General features: G+C 42.1%; 1 protein-coding gene across 7 annotated transcripts in view; it reads left to right on the forward strand.

Moving 5' to 3' along the window:
* The first annotated feature begins 845 nt into the window (after positions 1–845).
* Ptpn20 (protein tyrosine phosphatase, non-receptor type 20) overlaps positions 846–12906 on the forward strand; it is a 64210-nt gene continuing 52149 nt past the window's right edge. For 2 of the 7 annotated variants that reach the window (XM_006252767.5, XM_063275364.1), the window contains exons 1-3: positions 858–935; positions 8594–8641; positions 10312–10462. In XM_006252767.5, coding sequence (XP_006252829.1) covers positions 10429–10462 — 34 coding nt within the window. In that variant the 5' untranslated portion in view covers positions 858–935; positions 8594–8641; positions 10312–10428. The other 5 variants (XM_006252765.5, XM_039094472.2, XM_063275362.1 and 2 more) reach the window with 5 other exon arrangements.

Here is a 12906-nt window from a genome sequence, read left to right on the forward strand (position 1 = left end):
ACTGCTTTCCAGCTCAACTTCCCCAGTGGGATGGCTTGAATGTCTGTTCTCAACCAGCCAGCCAGCCAGCCAGCCAGCCGACCGACCAGCCAGCCAGCCAGCCAGCCAGCCAGCCAGCCAGCCAGCCAACCAACACACCAAGATTCCTTAATCAAAATAGCTGGAATTTGAGTGCTTTTGGGCCTCGGGTAGGATCCTCATGGGTAGAATTGATGCTACAAAAAAAAAAAAAAAAAAAAAATCGGGGGTTGGTCTCTTTCCTTCGTTATCCTTTCTGCCTTCTGCCAGATGAGAGACTGTTTTCTTTTCTGGCGGACACAGTACACAAGCCTTTGCCAGGTTTTAGCTCCCTGATTTTGGACTTCCCATTCCCTAGAACTGTAAGAAGCGATTGGCATTCTTTGTGTGGTGATTTGAATATGCTTGGCCCAGGGAGTGGCACTATTTCGAGGTGTGGCCTTGTTAGAGCAGGTGTGGCCTTCTTGGAGGGAGTGTGTCACCGTGGGAGTGATACTCTAGCTGAAACTGTCTCAACTGATAGGATCAATTGACTTCCTATTCTGGCACAGCCTAGGGGACTACGTTGGTACCATTTGTCTGCGTTGTTCTGATCTTAAAATATAAAGGGAGGCCCCCTTCTCACTTCCTTGGGATTCAGTAGGCAGCTTAGAGGCTGCTCTTAAAACAGTTGGCTTTAAGAGAGGGAAAGGCACAGGCTGCAGGGAACTTAACAGCGGGACCCACAGTGGGCACTGAAGTTCCTCGGAAGACCAGCAGGGGGAAGCACTATCTGCTCTGACCAGGTTTACAGTGGCTTAGACTAGGACAGCACTGCGCAGGCTCGTGGCAGTCTCTGGTATTGGACACATCGAGGCTCTGGCGCGAACCTCCTGGTGAGGCGGTTGGAGCCCCGGGGCCCGGTCTGACAGGCCCAGGTGAGGAGAGGTGGGCCAGGTCAGGGAGTGTTGAGGCGTGAGGGGGAGTCCTTCCTCTGCTTCTCAGGGAGAAGGGGCTGTTCGTGCACGGAGACCTCGAGCACAGGCTGACTCCGAGGCTCCCTGTAGGCTGGGAGTGAGACTGACCATGGAGGCGGGAGGGCTGGACTAGGCCCAGCCTCAGGATGATGGGTGTCAGGGTGACGGGTGTGGGCCTGCCAACCCTAGTGTGTGGTAGGGGAAGATCTGGGGGTCCTGCTGAGTTTGGTAATAAGCAAAGGTTTGGAGACCAAGGGCGCCATGGACACTCGAGCCGGTGAGGGTTGGGGTGGCCAGAGAGAAGACCAATTAACCAGGAACTCGTGTGGAAAGTGTACCCGGCACGTGTTCTAGAAGCGAGGTGTAGAGGAAAGAAATAAGCAAGCTCCCTGCCCTTCATATTCCAAGAAGGAGGTAACAAATCAAGGTTGAGTCTAAGTCAAGGAAAGCTGGGTAGGAGGAGTAGTGTTTTCCCATTAGAAGTGGTTCTTGATGTTGAGTTCGAGATACCTGCATACAAAGAACGTACTTGGGAAGCACTTTGCACCTACCACGTTATTTTTTCATATCCATCTGTCACCGAGTAGATTTACTTTCGTTGTGACAGAACGTGACAGCAATCACCTAGTGGATTTTAAAACTGAGATCAAGTTTAACCTGAAGTCATACAGGCTGGTGTGAATTTGGTTCTAGAGCCGGGGAGGATGTTAGGGCTAGGGTTAACAATTTTAGTTATTACCGTCTATATGGCATTCAAGGAACTGGATGGAATTGAGAGTTCCATAAAGAAGGGGAACATCAAATAATTAAGAGGGGGAAACTGGTGGTTACTCGTGGCTAATGCTACCATGTAAGATGTTGGCGAAGCAGGCCGAGATGAGGTAGTTTCAGGCCAGCCTGGTCTAGCCTGCCTCAAAACAGCCTCGAACTAAAAACCAAGGCCAAATGGAAACAAAACTCACCCACAAAATGTTTTTGACAACTAGGAAAATTTTAATCATTTTAAACACAGCTTTAGTGTATAACAAAGAGAGGCCTTTTGGTCAAATTCATTTTTTTAAATAGGAGAGACTAGAAATTTGTCCATATGCTGATGTAATTGAGATCAGAGGAAGGGAGAAAGATACAGATAAAAGAAGAATTTTGCCTGAGGGAGTCCTTGGAAATCTGCTGAGTTACAGCAGACTATATTCCACTCAACTACCAGGTAGAAGGGAAACAGACCACAAGTACAGAGCAGGTTGGTAATAGAGGAAGACCTGTGTGTCAGGAGCAAGGCTGGTGTGGGGTAGGAAAAAACATTGCTGTTGGAGAACTCAGTAACATAGTCCTTCTGTGGAATGGAAAAGGAAACAGGAAACAGAATTGAATTGCTGCAGTGTTAAGCGCCTGTTTGGAGTCAAGGATTTGTGAGGCCAGCTAGTGTGGTTTTATGATTTATTTCATCTGTGCAAGTATTCAACCTTGGGAAGGTTTTTACAAAGATTAAATGAATTAGATTCATGAAAGGCATCAAAGTCGTTGCCAGGCACATTGTAATATAATCTCCCCTTGAGTTATCATTTTGCTTGATTTTTTCTGTTTTTACAAATGTGCCTGAGAGAGGGGACATTTACCAACAGAGGAGATCTCCTCCTCCTGCACATTCTTCAGTCAGATCGGACTTCACTGAAGTTTACAGCTATCTTTAGGCACCTGCTCCTGGTTTGGTTGTATTTATGAAGCTTTGTAATTCTGGCAGCTTCTGTTGGGAGTTCATTATAGTGACAATTACTAAGTTTTTTGAAAAATATTTTTATTGCTTATTTCATATTAGACCTAATTTACCCACAGTTACAAAATCTACAGCTCCAATATCACCAGGCTGAAAAAAAAAATCAGTTTAATAGGCTATTATTCCTCCCTAGCCATTTGGGCAGTATTAAGATATAATAATGGCTGGTATTGACTGAGCTCCAGTTTCTGTTTTTTGTGGTAGATTTTATTTGTATTTTTTCCAACTGCTCAGCCATAACTCTTCCATAAATTCAGTGGAATACTTAAAAGTATTTGACCGCAAAGCCAGATCAGCTGTGTCCTACACTGCCTTCTTATGTGCCCGTGAGCAGATCAACTACTGTGTTTCTTTTTAAATAATGCATGATGTGGAAACAGTAGTAGTTGCCTGATAAGGTTATTGTAAGGATCAAAGGAGTCAATGTGGCGACTTCATGGAAGTATTTCTGCTTGATTAGTTCCATTAAAATCATCTAGCCATTGTGTTTTCTTGGCATTTAGGCACTGTATTATTTCTTCTCCCCTGGGGCTTGCTTATTCCACCCTTCTGGTTGTATTGTCTGTATGAGGAAAATAAATGGATATCAGTTTGCTTATAGGTACAAAATATAACTTATATTTCCTCTGGACCTATGAACCTCATCAGTGCTGGTGTTGCCTACCACAAAAGCTTGGAGTCTGAGTCCATTTTTGGGGGAGGGGTGTCCTAAACTGGTAGACCACTGAAGATATTTGGTTACAAAGATCAGTAGATCTGCAGGCCAATGCTGGGTATAGTGCATGGTAAATGATGGAGGCTATTTGGCTGTACAAAATCTATAAGAGGGTTACTGTATATTGTATACTGTACACTATACACTGTGTACTGTATAAAGAGGTTAACAAATGGAGTGCATTTGTTACTGATTGAAAGTAACTGGACAGACTTGGAATTTGGGACGAGTGGAAATTCCAAATGATCTTTGCTGACAGACAGTGACCCAGTAAGCCTGCAGTGAGAGCTGCATGAACATTTGTGGGATGAAGTGTTCTATTTTCACAGATTTGGAATCAGCAAGTCGTAGTAAGGTCCTGGGAACCATCAATTTTTAAAGAGTGCCATGAGTGACTTAGATATGCAGTTCGTTTGGGATCTCATTAGTACAAAGCAGTGCATTTCAGCCCTGATGGTGTCATAATCACTTCTCAGTCAAACTGCCAGCATTCCAGTGCTATACCGGAGCATTCTGATCTAATTGGCTAGGACGGCTCGGGTAGGGCCTGGACATTGGTGGTTTTAACATGTTCTCTGATCAATTGTCCCATGTTCTCGGTTTGAAGATCACTGCCATAATCAGCCATGTTTCCATAGAGGGGATTTTAAAAATAGGCATAGCTTCAGGTAGCATGGTATTAGGAGGGGAAAAATAGCATTTCTGAACTCAGATCTAATAATCAAATAACTGAAAATGGGAAGAATTGATGATTGAATTACTATTTCTCACATTTAGCAATGGGGATTTGATCAGGTTTACCCTAGGTCAGAGAATTAACATTTATCAGGAACTTTATGTATAATCTTAGTCTTGTATTAACTCTGGGATATTAGGCCGAGAAAGGGTTAATTAACTTGCATATGTTTTTATGTCTTGTTACTGACAGTTACTAAGCCTAGATTCATTTCTCCAATGCTTCCCAAATTGGTGCTCACTCTTGGGTAAACCAAGGGAACTTTAAAAACAACCAGTATTGGGGTCTCATTCTCAGATACTTTATTCTCAGATTTTGTTATTCCAGGGCAGCCAGGCACTGGGATTTTACAAAGCTCTTCATTGATTGTAGTATGCACATGAGGTGGATGATCTCTGAGAAAGCTGATGTGGGCACATGTCACGCACATGCATGAAAGCCAGGGGACAGAGAGCTTTGGGGTCAACTGTCTCCTTCCACTCAGGTTGCAGACTCCATGGACATGCATCTCCACCACTGCACTTCTCGCCTGTCTACTGTGCACTACTGTGATGGTTTAATTTCCATCTGTACTGGCCTATTGTCCTCTAGGTTATGGTTTTTGTTTTAGATGAATTCTCACTTGGTCCAGACTGATCTTGAACGGATTCATGGCATTCCTGTCTCTGCCCCTCAGGTGCTGGGTTGACAGACAGGTCTGCATCATACCACTTGGCTTCTCCTAGGTTTTTATCTGGCAGCATTATGGGGTTAGATTTGGTATGTGATCTATTTTGCATTAATGTTTGTACATAGTATGGGCATTGGTTAAAATCCATAATGTTGCATACAGATATCCAGTTTCTTCATTGTGTTGAATACTGTCCTGTTCCCTCAGTGTTGGCACTTGTCACACAGTTTAATTGACACTGTGTGGATTTTTTCTGCCTTTTTGTTCGTTTACACTTAGGTGTATTTCTGTGCTTACACCACTACCATTGGCACCAGCGAAAGCCTCTACTGGGCACTGGGGTTTACTCTTTGCCTAGCATATTTCTCTAGAATTTGAAAAATAGATTGTATTTCCACAGTTACAGTATTATTTCTTTGAAAACCCCTTTCTCCAGCATTCCTTAGTTGCAATCAGCTAGTATGCCTGTGCACATTTGTTTCTTTCCCTGAGAAGCCTTCATTAGGCTAACTCCATATCTCATATGGCCTGAGAGCTCATTTGTTTGTTATTCAGTAATATTCCTTTGATGGACATATCACAGTGTATCCAGTCACACACTGAAGCATATCTTAGTTGTTTCTAGTTTTTGGTGATTGTGACTAGAATAACCACAAATATTTAAGGCTCCAGTGAACAATGACTGACCCTCATGGTAGCTAATACTATGTTCAGCTCTGTAAGGATACGCTAAAACTGTCACCTAGAGTAGACACCATATTTCCTTCCACCAGCAATGGCTTACTCCTAGTAGTTTGCACTCTCACTAGTATCTGGTATTGTTAATTAGCCACTACAAGAGATGAGTAGTAGTATTTGGGTTTTGCTTAGTAATTTCTTAATAATGTAGAATGTGAAACATATCAGATATCTGTTTATTTCTTTGTCAAGTTATCAGTTTAGATCTTTATTTTAATCTTTTTTTGCTGACTACTAAGAATTCTTTGTAACTTTTGGATTATAACGATCAGTTATCTTTTCTGTAAATATTTTCTTTGGATCTTTTTATCTCTATTCTCAACAATGTCTTTAAAAATAGAAGTTATTTTAATTTTAATGAAGTAGACAAACTTATCGCCAGCTGAGTGTGGCGGGTGTGGCGGGTGTGGCGGCACATGTCAGCTCTCAGGAGCGTGGGAAAGGAGGTCATCACAGTTCAGTGCCAGTTTGGTCTGTGTATGGGTCCCCAGGGCATTCGAGTGTATGTAGTGAGACTTTGCCTCAAAAACCAAGCAAGCCAGGAAGCAAACAAACAGGTAACAGCAGTAAAGACAACAAAAACTAATTGCCAGCCATAGGTAGCTAGATTTTATCCTTCTAATTGTCTTATTTTGAATTTTTGACTTCCCAAAAGATGCTTTAAAATTCTAAACCTGGCACTTGGTACTCTGACTTTATTTGGAAACAAGACCTTTTCAGAAGTGAATAAACGAGATGAAAAGAAAGTTCCAACCAATAATTGTGTTCTTGCGGAAAAAGAGACATTTGCATATAGACACAGGGAGATGCGATGTGACAGAGGTAGAACTTGGAGTGCTAGGACCATGAGCCAGGGCTCATGAAGGCCGCCGCTGAGCCGGAGGTGTTAGGAGGAGAAAGGAGTGCTCCTCCCGCAAGCTTTCTGAGGAGGGAGGGGGATGGCTTTGTTGACACTTGAACTTCTGTTTCCAGAAGTGTGCGATAATACATTTTTAATTTTTAAAAATCCCATGCAGTTTGTGGTATAGTGCTTTGTTTTAGAAGCCTCAGGAAACTAACACATATCCTGGCACAGGTTTTGGAATGGGTACCATTTGGGTAGACCTAGGAAGAGTGGTAAGGCTCACGATATAAAACCTCTAGATGAGATTAACAAGATTTGGGTCACAATATAGATCTGATTCTGGAAAAGACAACAGAATTGTGTAAAACACACATTGGTTTTGGAGAATACATATATCATTGTGAGCAGAATTTTATTAGAAACATGAACTTCACGGGTGAGATCTTAAGGGAATGCAAATTACAATAACTGACTCTGAAGAAAGGCTAACACTTTGTTACGAGCGTCAGAAACTTGGCTGGACTGCGCTCTACAGCTGGGTAAATGGTTGCGATGGCTCAGTGGTCAAGAACACTTGTTGCTCTTGCAGAGGACTTCAGGTTCAGTTCTCAGCACCTATATAGCTGCTTACAAATCATATGTAAGTCCAGTTCCAGGGGACCTGGCACACATTTCTGGCCTCTGCAGGCTCAAGATATATACCCAGTGCTCATACATTCAAGAAAAACACTCATACATAACATACCAATAAATCTTAAAGCATCCCATATCAGTAACAACCACAGAAAAAGAAAGAAGGCGGTGGCAGCAGCTATAGCATCAGCACTGACACTGAACAGTTGGCAAGTTAAACTGCAAAACGGGTGATCAAAGAGTGGCCAGCGGCTTTACAACTGGTGAAGTGGCCAAGCAGGGGAGAGTGAGTGAGAGCCAGACTGAGCCACAGAAGTGGTACAGTGCTGGCCAAGGCTTGAACAAGTGCAGGAGAGAGCCATGGGAACTGCTGGAGGCCTTTACAGCAGCAACCATGGAGTTGCAGGAGTGGCCAAGCAAAACAAAACAGAAACAACAAATACAGTACAGCAAAGCAGTGACAGTGGAAGGAGCCAGCGGCAGAGCAAGAACAATTCTTAAGACATGGGTCATACCAAGTAATACAGCTTAAAGAACTTGTGCTGGGAATACCTTTATAGGAAATAAATGTTTTTCAAGGAAAAAACATCTCTTCAGGTGACTGTAGGAGTTCCAGAGTCAGTCATTTTTCAGTTTTTGAGGCTTCCCTCATCTTCTTTCCTGGTGAGTGTGGGCTTCTGAGAGCAGGGCATTTAAGAAGTGTTTCAACAGCATGAGCCCTGGGAGTAACTGCCAGGGGCAGTGTGCCGAGCATGTCACTCTAAACATGTCACCCAGACCAAAATCCACTGTGAAGAGTGGTCTTAGCACCTCAACCGAGCATGGTTTTTTACCTTTTAGGTCTTTCTTCTCAGAGCCAATTCTTTGATTTTCTACATTATCACATCTCTCCAGAGAGAGAGAGAGAGAGAGAGAGAGAGAGAGAGAGAGAGAGAGAGAGAGAGAGAGAGAGAGCGCTTGCTTTGTATTTGGTCTGGAGGGTGATCTATGATAGCCATATTTGGGGTCTCAAATGAGTGAGTTTATAAAGCAAAAGTACAAGAATATAGCAAGTAGCAAAGAGAAGCAGCAGAGAGATAGGCAAACAGCATCACTTCAGGCCCAGCATCAGCAGAAGTGTGGAAGCCTGACTGAGAGAAAAAACAAAGTAACTTTCAAATCAGACACACATAGTAGCCAGCAGAAATGAAGATAGTAACCTCTGTTAGGAATAGTTTACCTTCTCGTTCTCCTCAAGGGTGTATTACTTTCAATGCACTTAGCAGCATGAAGTCAAAAGCTGATTGTAGAATGAAATCTCTTAGGGGATGTCACAGCCTGTTCTATACAGTTTTTTACTGTTTTAGACAGTATGGAGTAACTTAGGAATAGGCATAGCCTGATCTCTGCAGTGGTGAGTTGCAAGGCCTCATTCTATTCCTGTCCTGCAGCTCAACATAGAACTAAATCTTCATCAACTCATTATTAATTGTTGTCTGTTCATCCAGTCTCCCTTTTGTTTTTCTACAGGATTATCTCTGACTCACTGCACTGGAGTTTGGCAAAAGCATCTCAGAAGTGGGTGTGCTTTTTTGAATGAAATGATCAATGGTAACTTAATTGTCACTTTCAATATTGGTTATCTTTTATAGAAAGGTTTTATAAAAACCTCCCAGCCATGCTAGAAACAATTTTTAAAAGGCATAAAACATTGCTTAAATGCAGTTTTGACTTTTGTAGATTGGAAGTGGTGATTATTGGGTATTGATTAGTAAAGATTTCACCCTACTTATTTGTGATCTAGGGAGATCCAGTTTATGTATATTTACATAAAGAGAACAAATCATTGAATTTGAGTTTTTCACACATTTACTTGATGGGCTCTCATGTATGAGGTATAGCATATTTAAACCCTGGTGTTAAATAAGAAATTAAGTTTCTATTTATCAAGGAATAGTTAGATCTTAACTGACAAGATTCCAAGGGAAATTAATTTTGGCTTTAATTAAAAAATGAACTGTATTAGTATTTTTAACTATGCAGTTGGAGGATGGGGGATTGTAATTATCAGGGATCTTAGCACACAGCTTAGCATTTCAGCTCTGCCTCTGGGAGAGCTCCTCGGTGCTCCTCGGTGCTCCTCAGTGCTCCTCAGGGCTCCTTGGTGCTCCTCAGGGCTCCTCGGTGCTCCTCAAGGCTCCTTGGTGCTCTTCGGTGCTCCTCAGGGCTCCTCGGTGCTCCTCAGGGCTCCTCAGGGCTCCTTGGTGCTCCTCCTAAGGTTATAGTAAGTGTGAGTTACATGTAGAGCACTGGTTAATGATTGACACAGCTCTGAATTCTGGTCCTTGGTGCTATCTTTTTATCAAAAGTATTTGTATTCCCGGGGTTGGGGATTTAGCTCAGTGGTAGAGCGCTTGCCTAGCAAGTGCAAGGCCCTGGGTTCGGTCCCCAGCTCCGAAAAAAAGAAAAGAAAAAAAAAGTATTTGTATTATTGCTGAACAAAAGTGTGCAGGTTACTATACAAGTTCAATAAATCTAGCGGTCTTAGTAGTAAACATCTGAACAGGTTATAGTTTTCCCACGTAATAGTCGTTGGAGTAGGTTGTCATCACAAGGCACTGGAAGAACAGTCCATCTGTCTTTTTGCCTCATTTCAAATTGTAAGTAAGTTTTATTAGCATCTTTTAAAATGCTTTGTATTGAGATAGTCACTTTAATTTCATATTAATTCATTTTTGGACAGCTAATAAAAAAAGTATCTCCATGTTTAAATTCCCAGAATTTGAGATGCTGAGGCAGGGGCTTTATTTTAAGTTCAAGGTTACATAGTGAGTTTCATGGAAACTCACAAAATCTTGGTTATAGAAAAAAATGTGTACATGCGTGTGTGTGCATGAGCAAACGTGCGTGCGTGTGTGTGTGTGTGTGTGTGTGTGTGTGTGTGTGTGTGTGTGTGTTGCCAATAGAAAGAAACTGATAGAAAGGAACAGGATCTTTTGGGGGCAATTATGGCAATGATTAGAAAATAAAAAGTATCCATGTGAGGATTCTTTGTAGATTGGAGGAACAGGAATGGCTCAACCATAGGCTTTGTACCTAATTCTTTTTAATTCTGTATTGAATGACATAGGTAAGGCATTTAAAGAATTGAGTGCCCTTTCAGTGACAGTGACTGATTTATTAGTTAAAATGTGAGAATCCCAGTTGTCTAACAGAAAACTCTTTGTATGCTTCATGTACTGGGTTAGGAGCGCTCCGATTGTATGCTGGCCCCTGGATACTAAATAGACCTGCCTGACTCCAGGAACTAAGGCTCCGTATCTGCAGAAGCTTTTTGCCCATCTCATTCCGGCTATGGGGACAACATGTCTTCACCCGGGAATGTTAGACAAAAACATGGTAAGTTTTCATGACTTCTTCACCTAGAGGGCCTTGGGGATAGGAGCAACTGGAGCTGTGCCTCTCATGCTGTAGCCATGAGCAGAGGCTGCCTGTGGCTTTGTTAGCCTGTAGAGACCAGTTCTGACTCTAGAATGGCCATCTAAAAAGCCGTCATATGCACAGCACTAAGGAGTACATTCAAGTCTGACTTCATCCCTTTCAAATAACATTTTTTGCTTATCATAAACCATGCTTATTATACAGAATTTGTGAAAACCACACTCCCCATGAAACCACAAAGAAGATAATGAAACCGCTAACTTTCTTGTTAAGCCGCTGTTATTTGTTTTTTGGTTTTTTTCTTAGATATGAACTCAGGGTATACACGTTTCTAAAGACTTGGTTCACAGTACAGATGCCACCCATCTCTCAGCTGGCCCTGCTGTCATTCTGTAGCGCCAGTCAGTAGCTTGCCCTCCTCTTTCTGTCTTCCCCCTTTCCTTCTCTTTTCCTTCCCTGGTTTAGTTTTTATGAGGTAGGGTCTTCTATTTAGCTTAGGTCAGCCTCAAACTCACTCTGCAGTGGCCTGTAATTGTCAGTTCTCTTGGTCAGCCTCCAAGTGCTAGGATTATGCTCTTGTGGTACCATTACCATCTTTGGCCATTGCTTTTAGAATTCCTCTTTTATTCTTCCTGGATTCAACTCCTATTTCCTCTCCTACCGTCTTTGTCCACACTATCCATCGATTCTGGGTTGGGGGTCCCTCTCCTGCGTTGTTGTTCATTGTGAGACGAGCATTACAATGAAGCTAATGAACCTATCCAGGACTTGATATGAGTAGGCTTGGTTTTGGTGTGTAGTAAGAATGGTCGCACTTGTAGCTCATCTCCAGTTACAAGGACAGCATGACTAGCTATGGACATAGTGTCTTGCATTGACCTTCAGGATATATTCATTATGTAAGCAATACTTTGTATTCCTTTACCAACAACACCCTTCTTGCCTCTGGTAATTGCCATTCTACAGTCTGCTGCTATGCATGTGGTTTTGTATTCTATATAATTGAGATACTGCAGTTTTGGCTTTCTGTAGCTGGCTTATTTTACTTAGCATAATGTCCTCTAGGTTTATTCATGTTGTAAATGGTACACTTTTCTCCTTTTATGATGACTGTTGCATGATATTGATGTTTACAGTATTTTATTTATCTATTTTTTTGACAGGCAGGTAGGTAGGTTCCGCATCTTGGCTCCTGAGAGTCTTGCTGCAGGGGTCAGGGGTGCATGTGTCCTTTTAAGATATTCAGTTCACTCATCTTGAGTACAACATACCTACCAGTGGGATTTCAGGACTTTCTGATAGTTCTAAGTTTTGCATAGAAACACCATACTGTTTCTATAACGGTGTTTTCCTATCTGTACCCCTACCAATAACAGCACATGGCGAAGGCTTTCTAGCACCCTTGCCAGCACCTGCTCTCTTCCGTCTTTTTGGTAGTAGCAGTCTTAACCGGTGCGTGGTCACACTCTTGGTGCTTCTGACTTTGATTTTCCTACTAGCCCTTATCAGAGAAATCCCCTCCTCCTCTAGGTTTCCTCTCTCTCGTTTCTTTTGCTTTACAGGAACTTTAATTTGATGCTTGCTTATTTTTGCCTCTGTTACTTTTACTTTCAGTGTCATATTAAAAACCCATTACTCAAACAAGTTCCAAGAATTTCTCGCAGTAGTGGTTTTATAGTCTTGGTCTTATATTTTAAGATAATATAAATTTATATTTATAAATTTTGACAATTTGTTTTTAATTTAGGTTAGGGATACAATGTTATTTTTCTGAATATGGATCCCGGTTTCTCTAATATCACTTATGAAAGTGATTAACTTTTTAAAAAAATGTTGATTATTCTTCTTTTTTAGAATTTCATTCATGAGCACTATAATTTCCACCCCTACCTTTCCTACACACACACACACACACACACACACACACACACACACACACACACACACACGTCTCATGGCTTCTGTTGCTGTGGTAAAGTACCATCAGCACTGTTTTTGTTGGTGTTACTAGTGCTGTGATAAAACCGTGATCAAATCAACGTTGGAAGGAACGGGTTTGTTCACCTTACACTTCCACATCACAGTCAGTCATCAAAAGAAGTCAGAAACTCATGCAGGGCAGGAACCTGGAGGTAGGAGCTGATGCACAGGCCTTGAAGGGGTACTGCTTACTGGCTCCTCGTGGCTTGCTCAGTCTGATCTTTTACAGAAGTCAGGACCACCAGCCCAGGCTAGCACCACCCACATCAATCACTAATAAAAAATTCCCGTAGGCTCACCTCCAGGCCAACCTAGTAGTCACTGTTTTTTCAATTGGAGTTCTTTCCATATAGTTCCAGCTTGTATCTGGTTGACAAAAACCTTTAGGTTATACCAACCAACCTACTGAGCCCATTTAGTCT

Source organism: Rattus norvegicus, chromosome 16, assembly GCF_036323735.1.
Source record: "Rattus norvegicus strain BN/NHsdMcwi chromosome 16, GRCr8, whole genome shotgun sequence".
In the NCBI taxonomy this organism is placed as follows: Eukaryota; Metazoa; Chordata; class Mammalia; order Rodentia; family Muridae; genus Rattus; species Rattus norvegicus.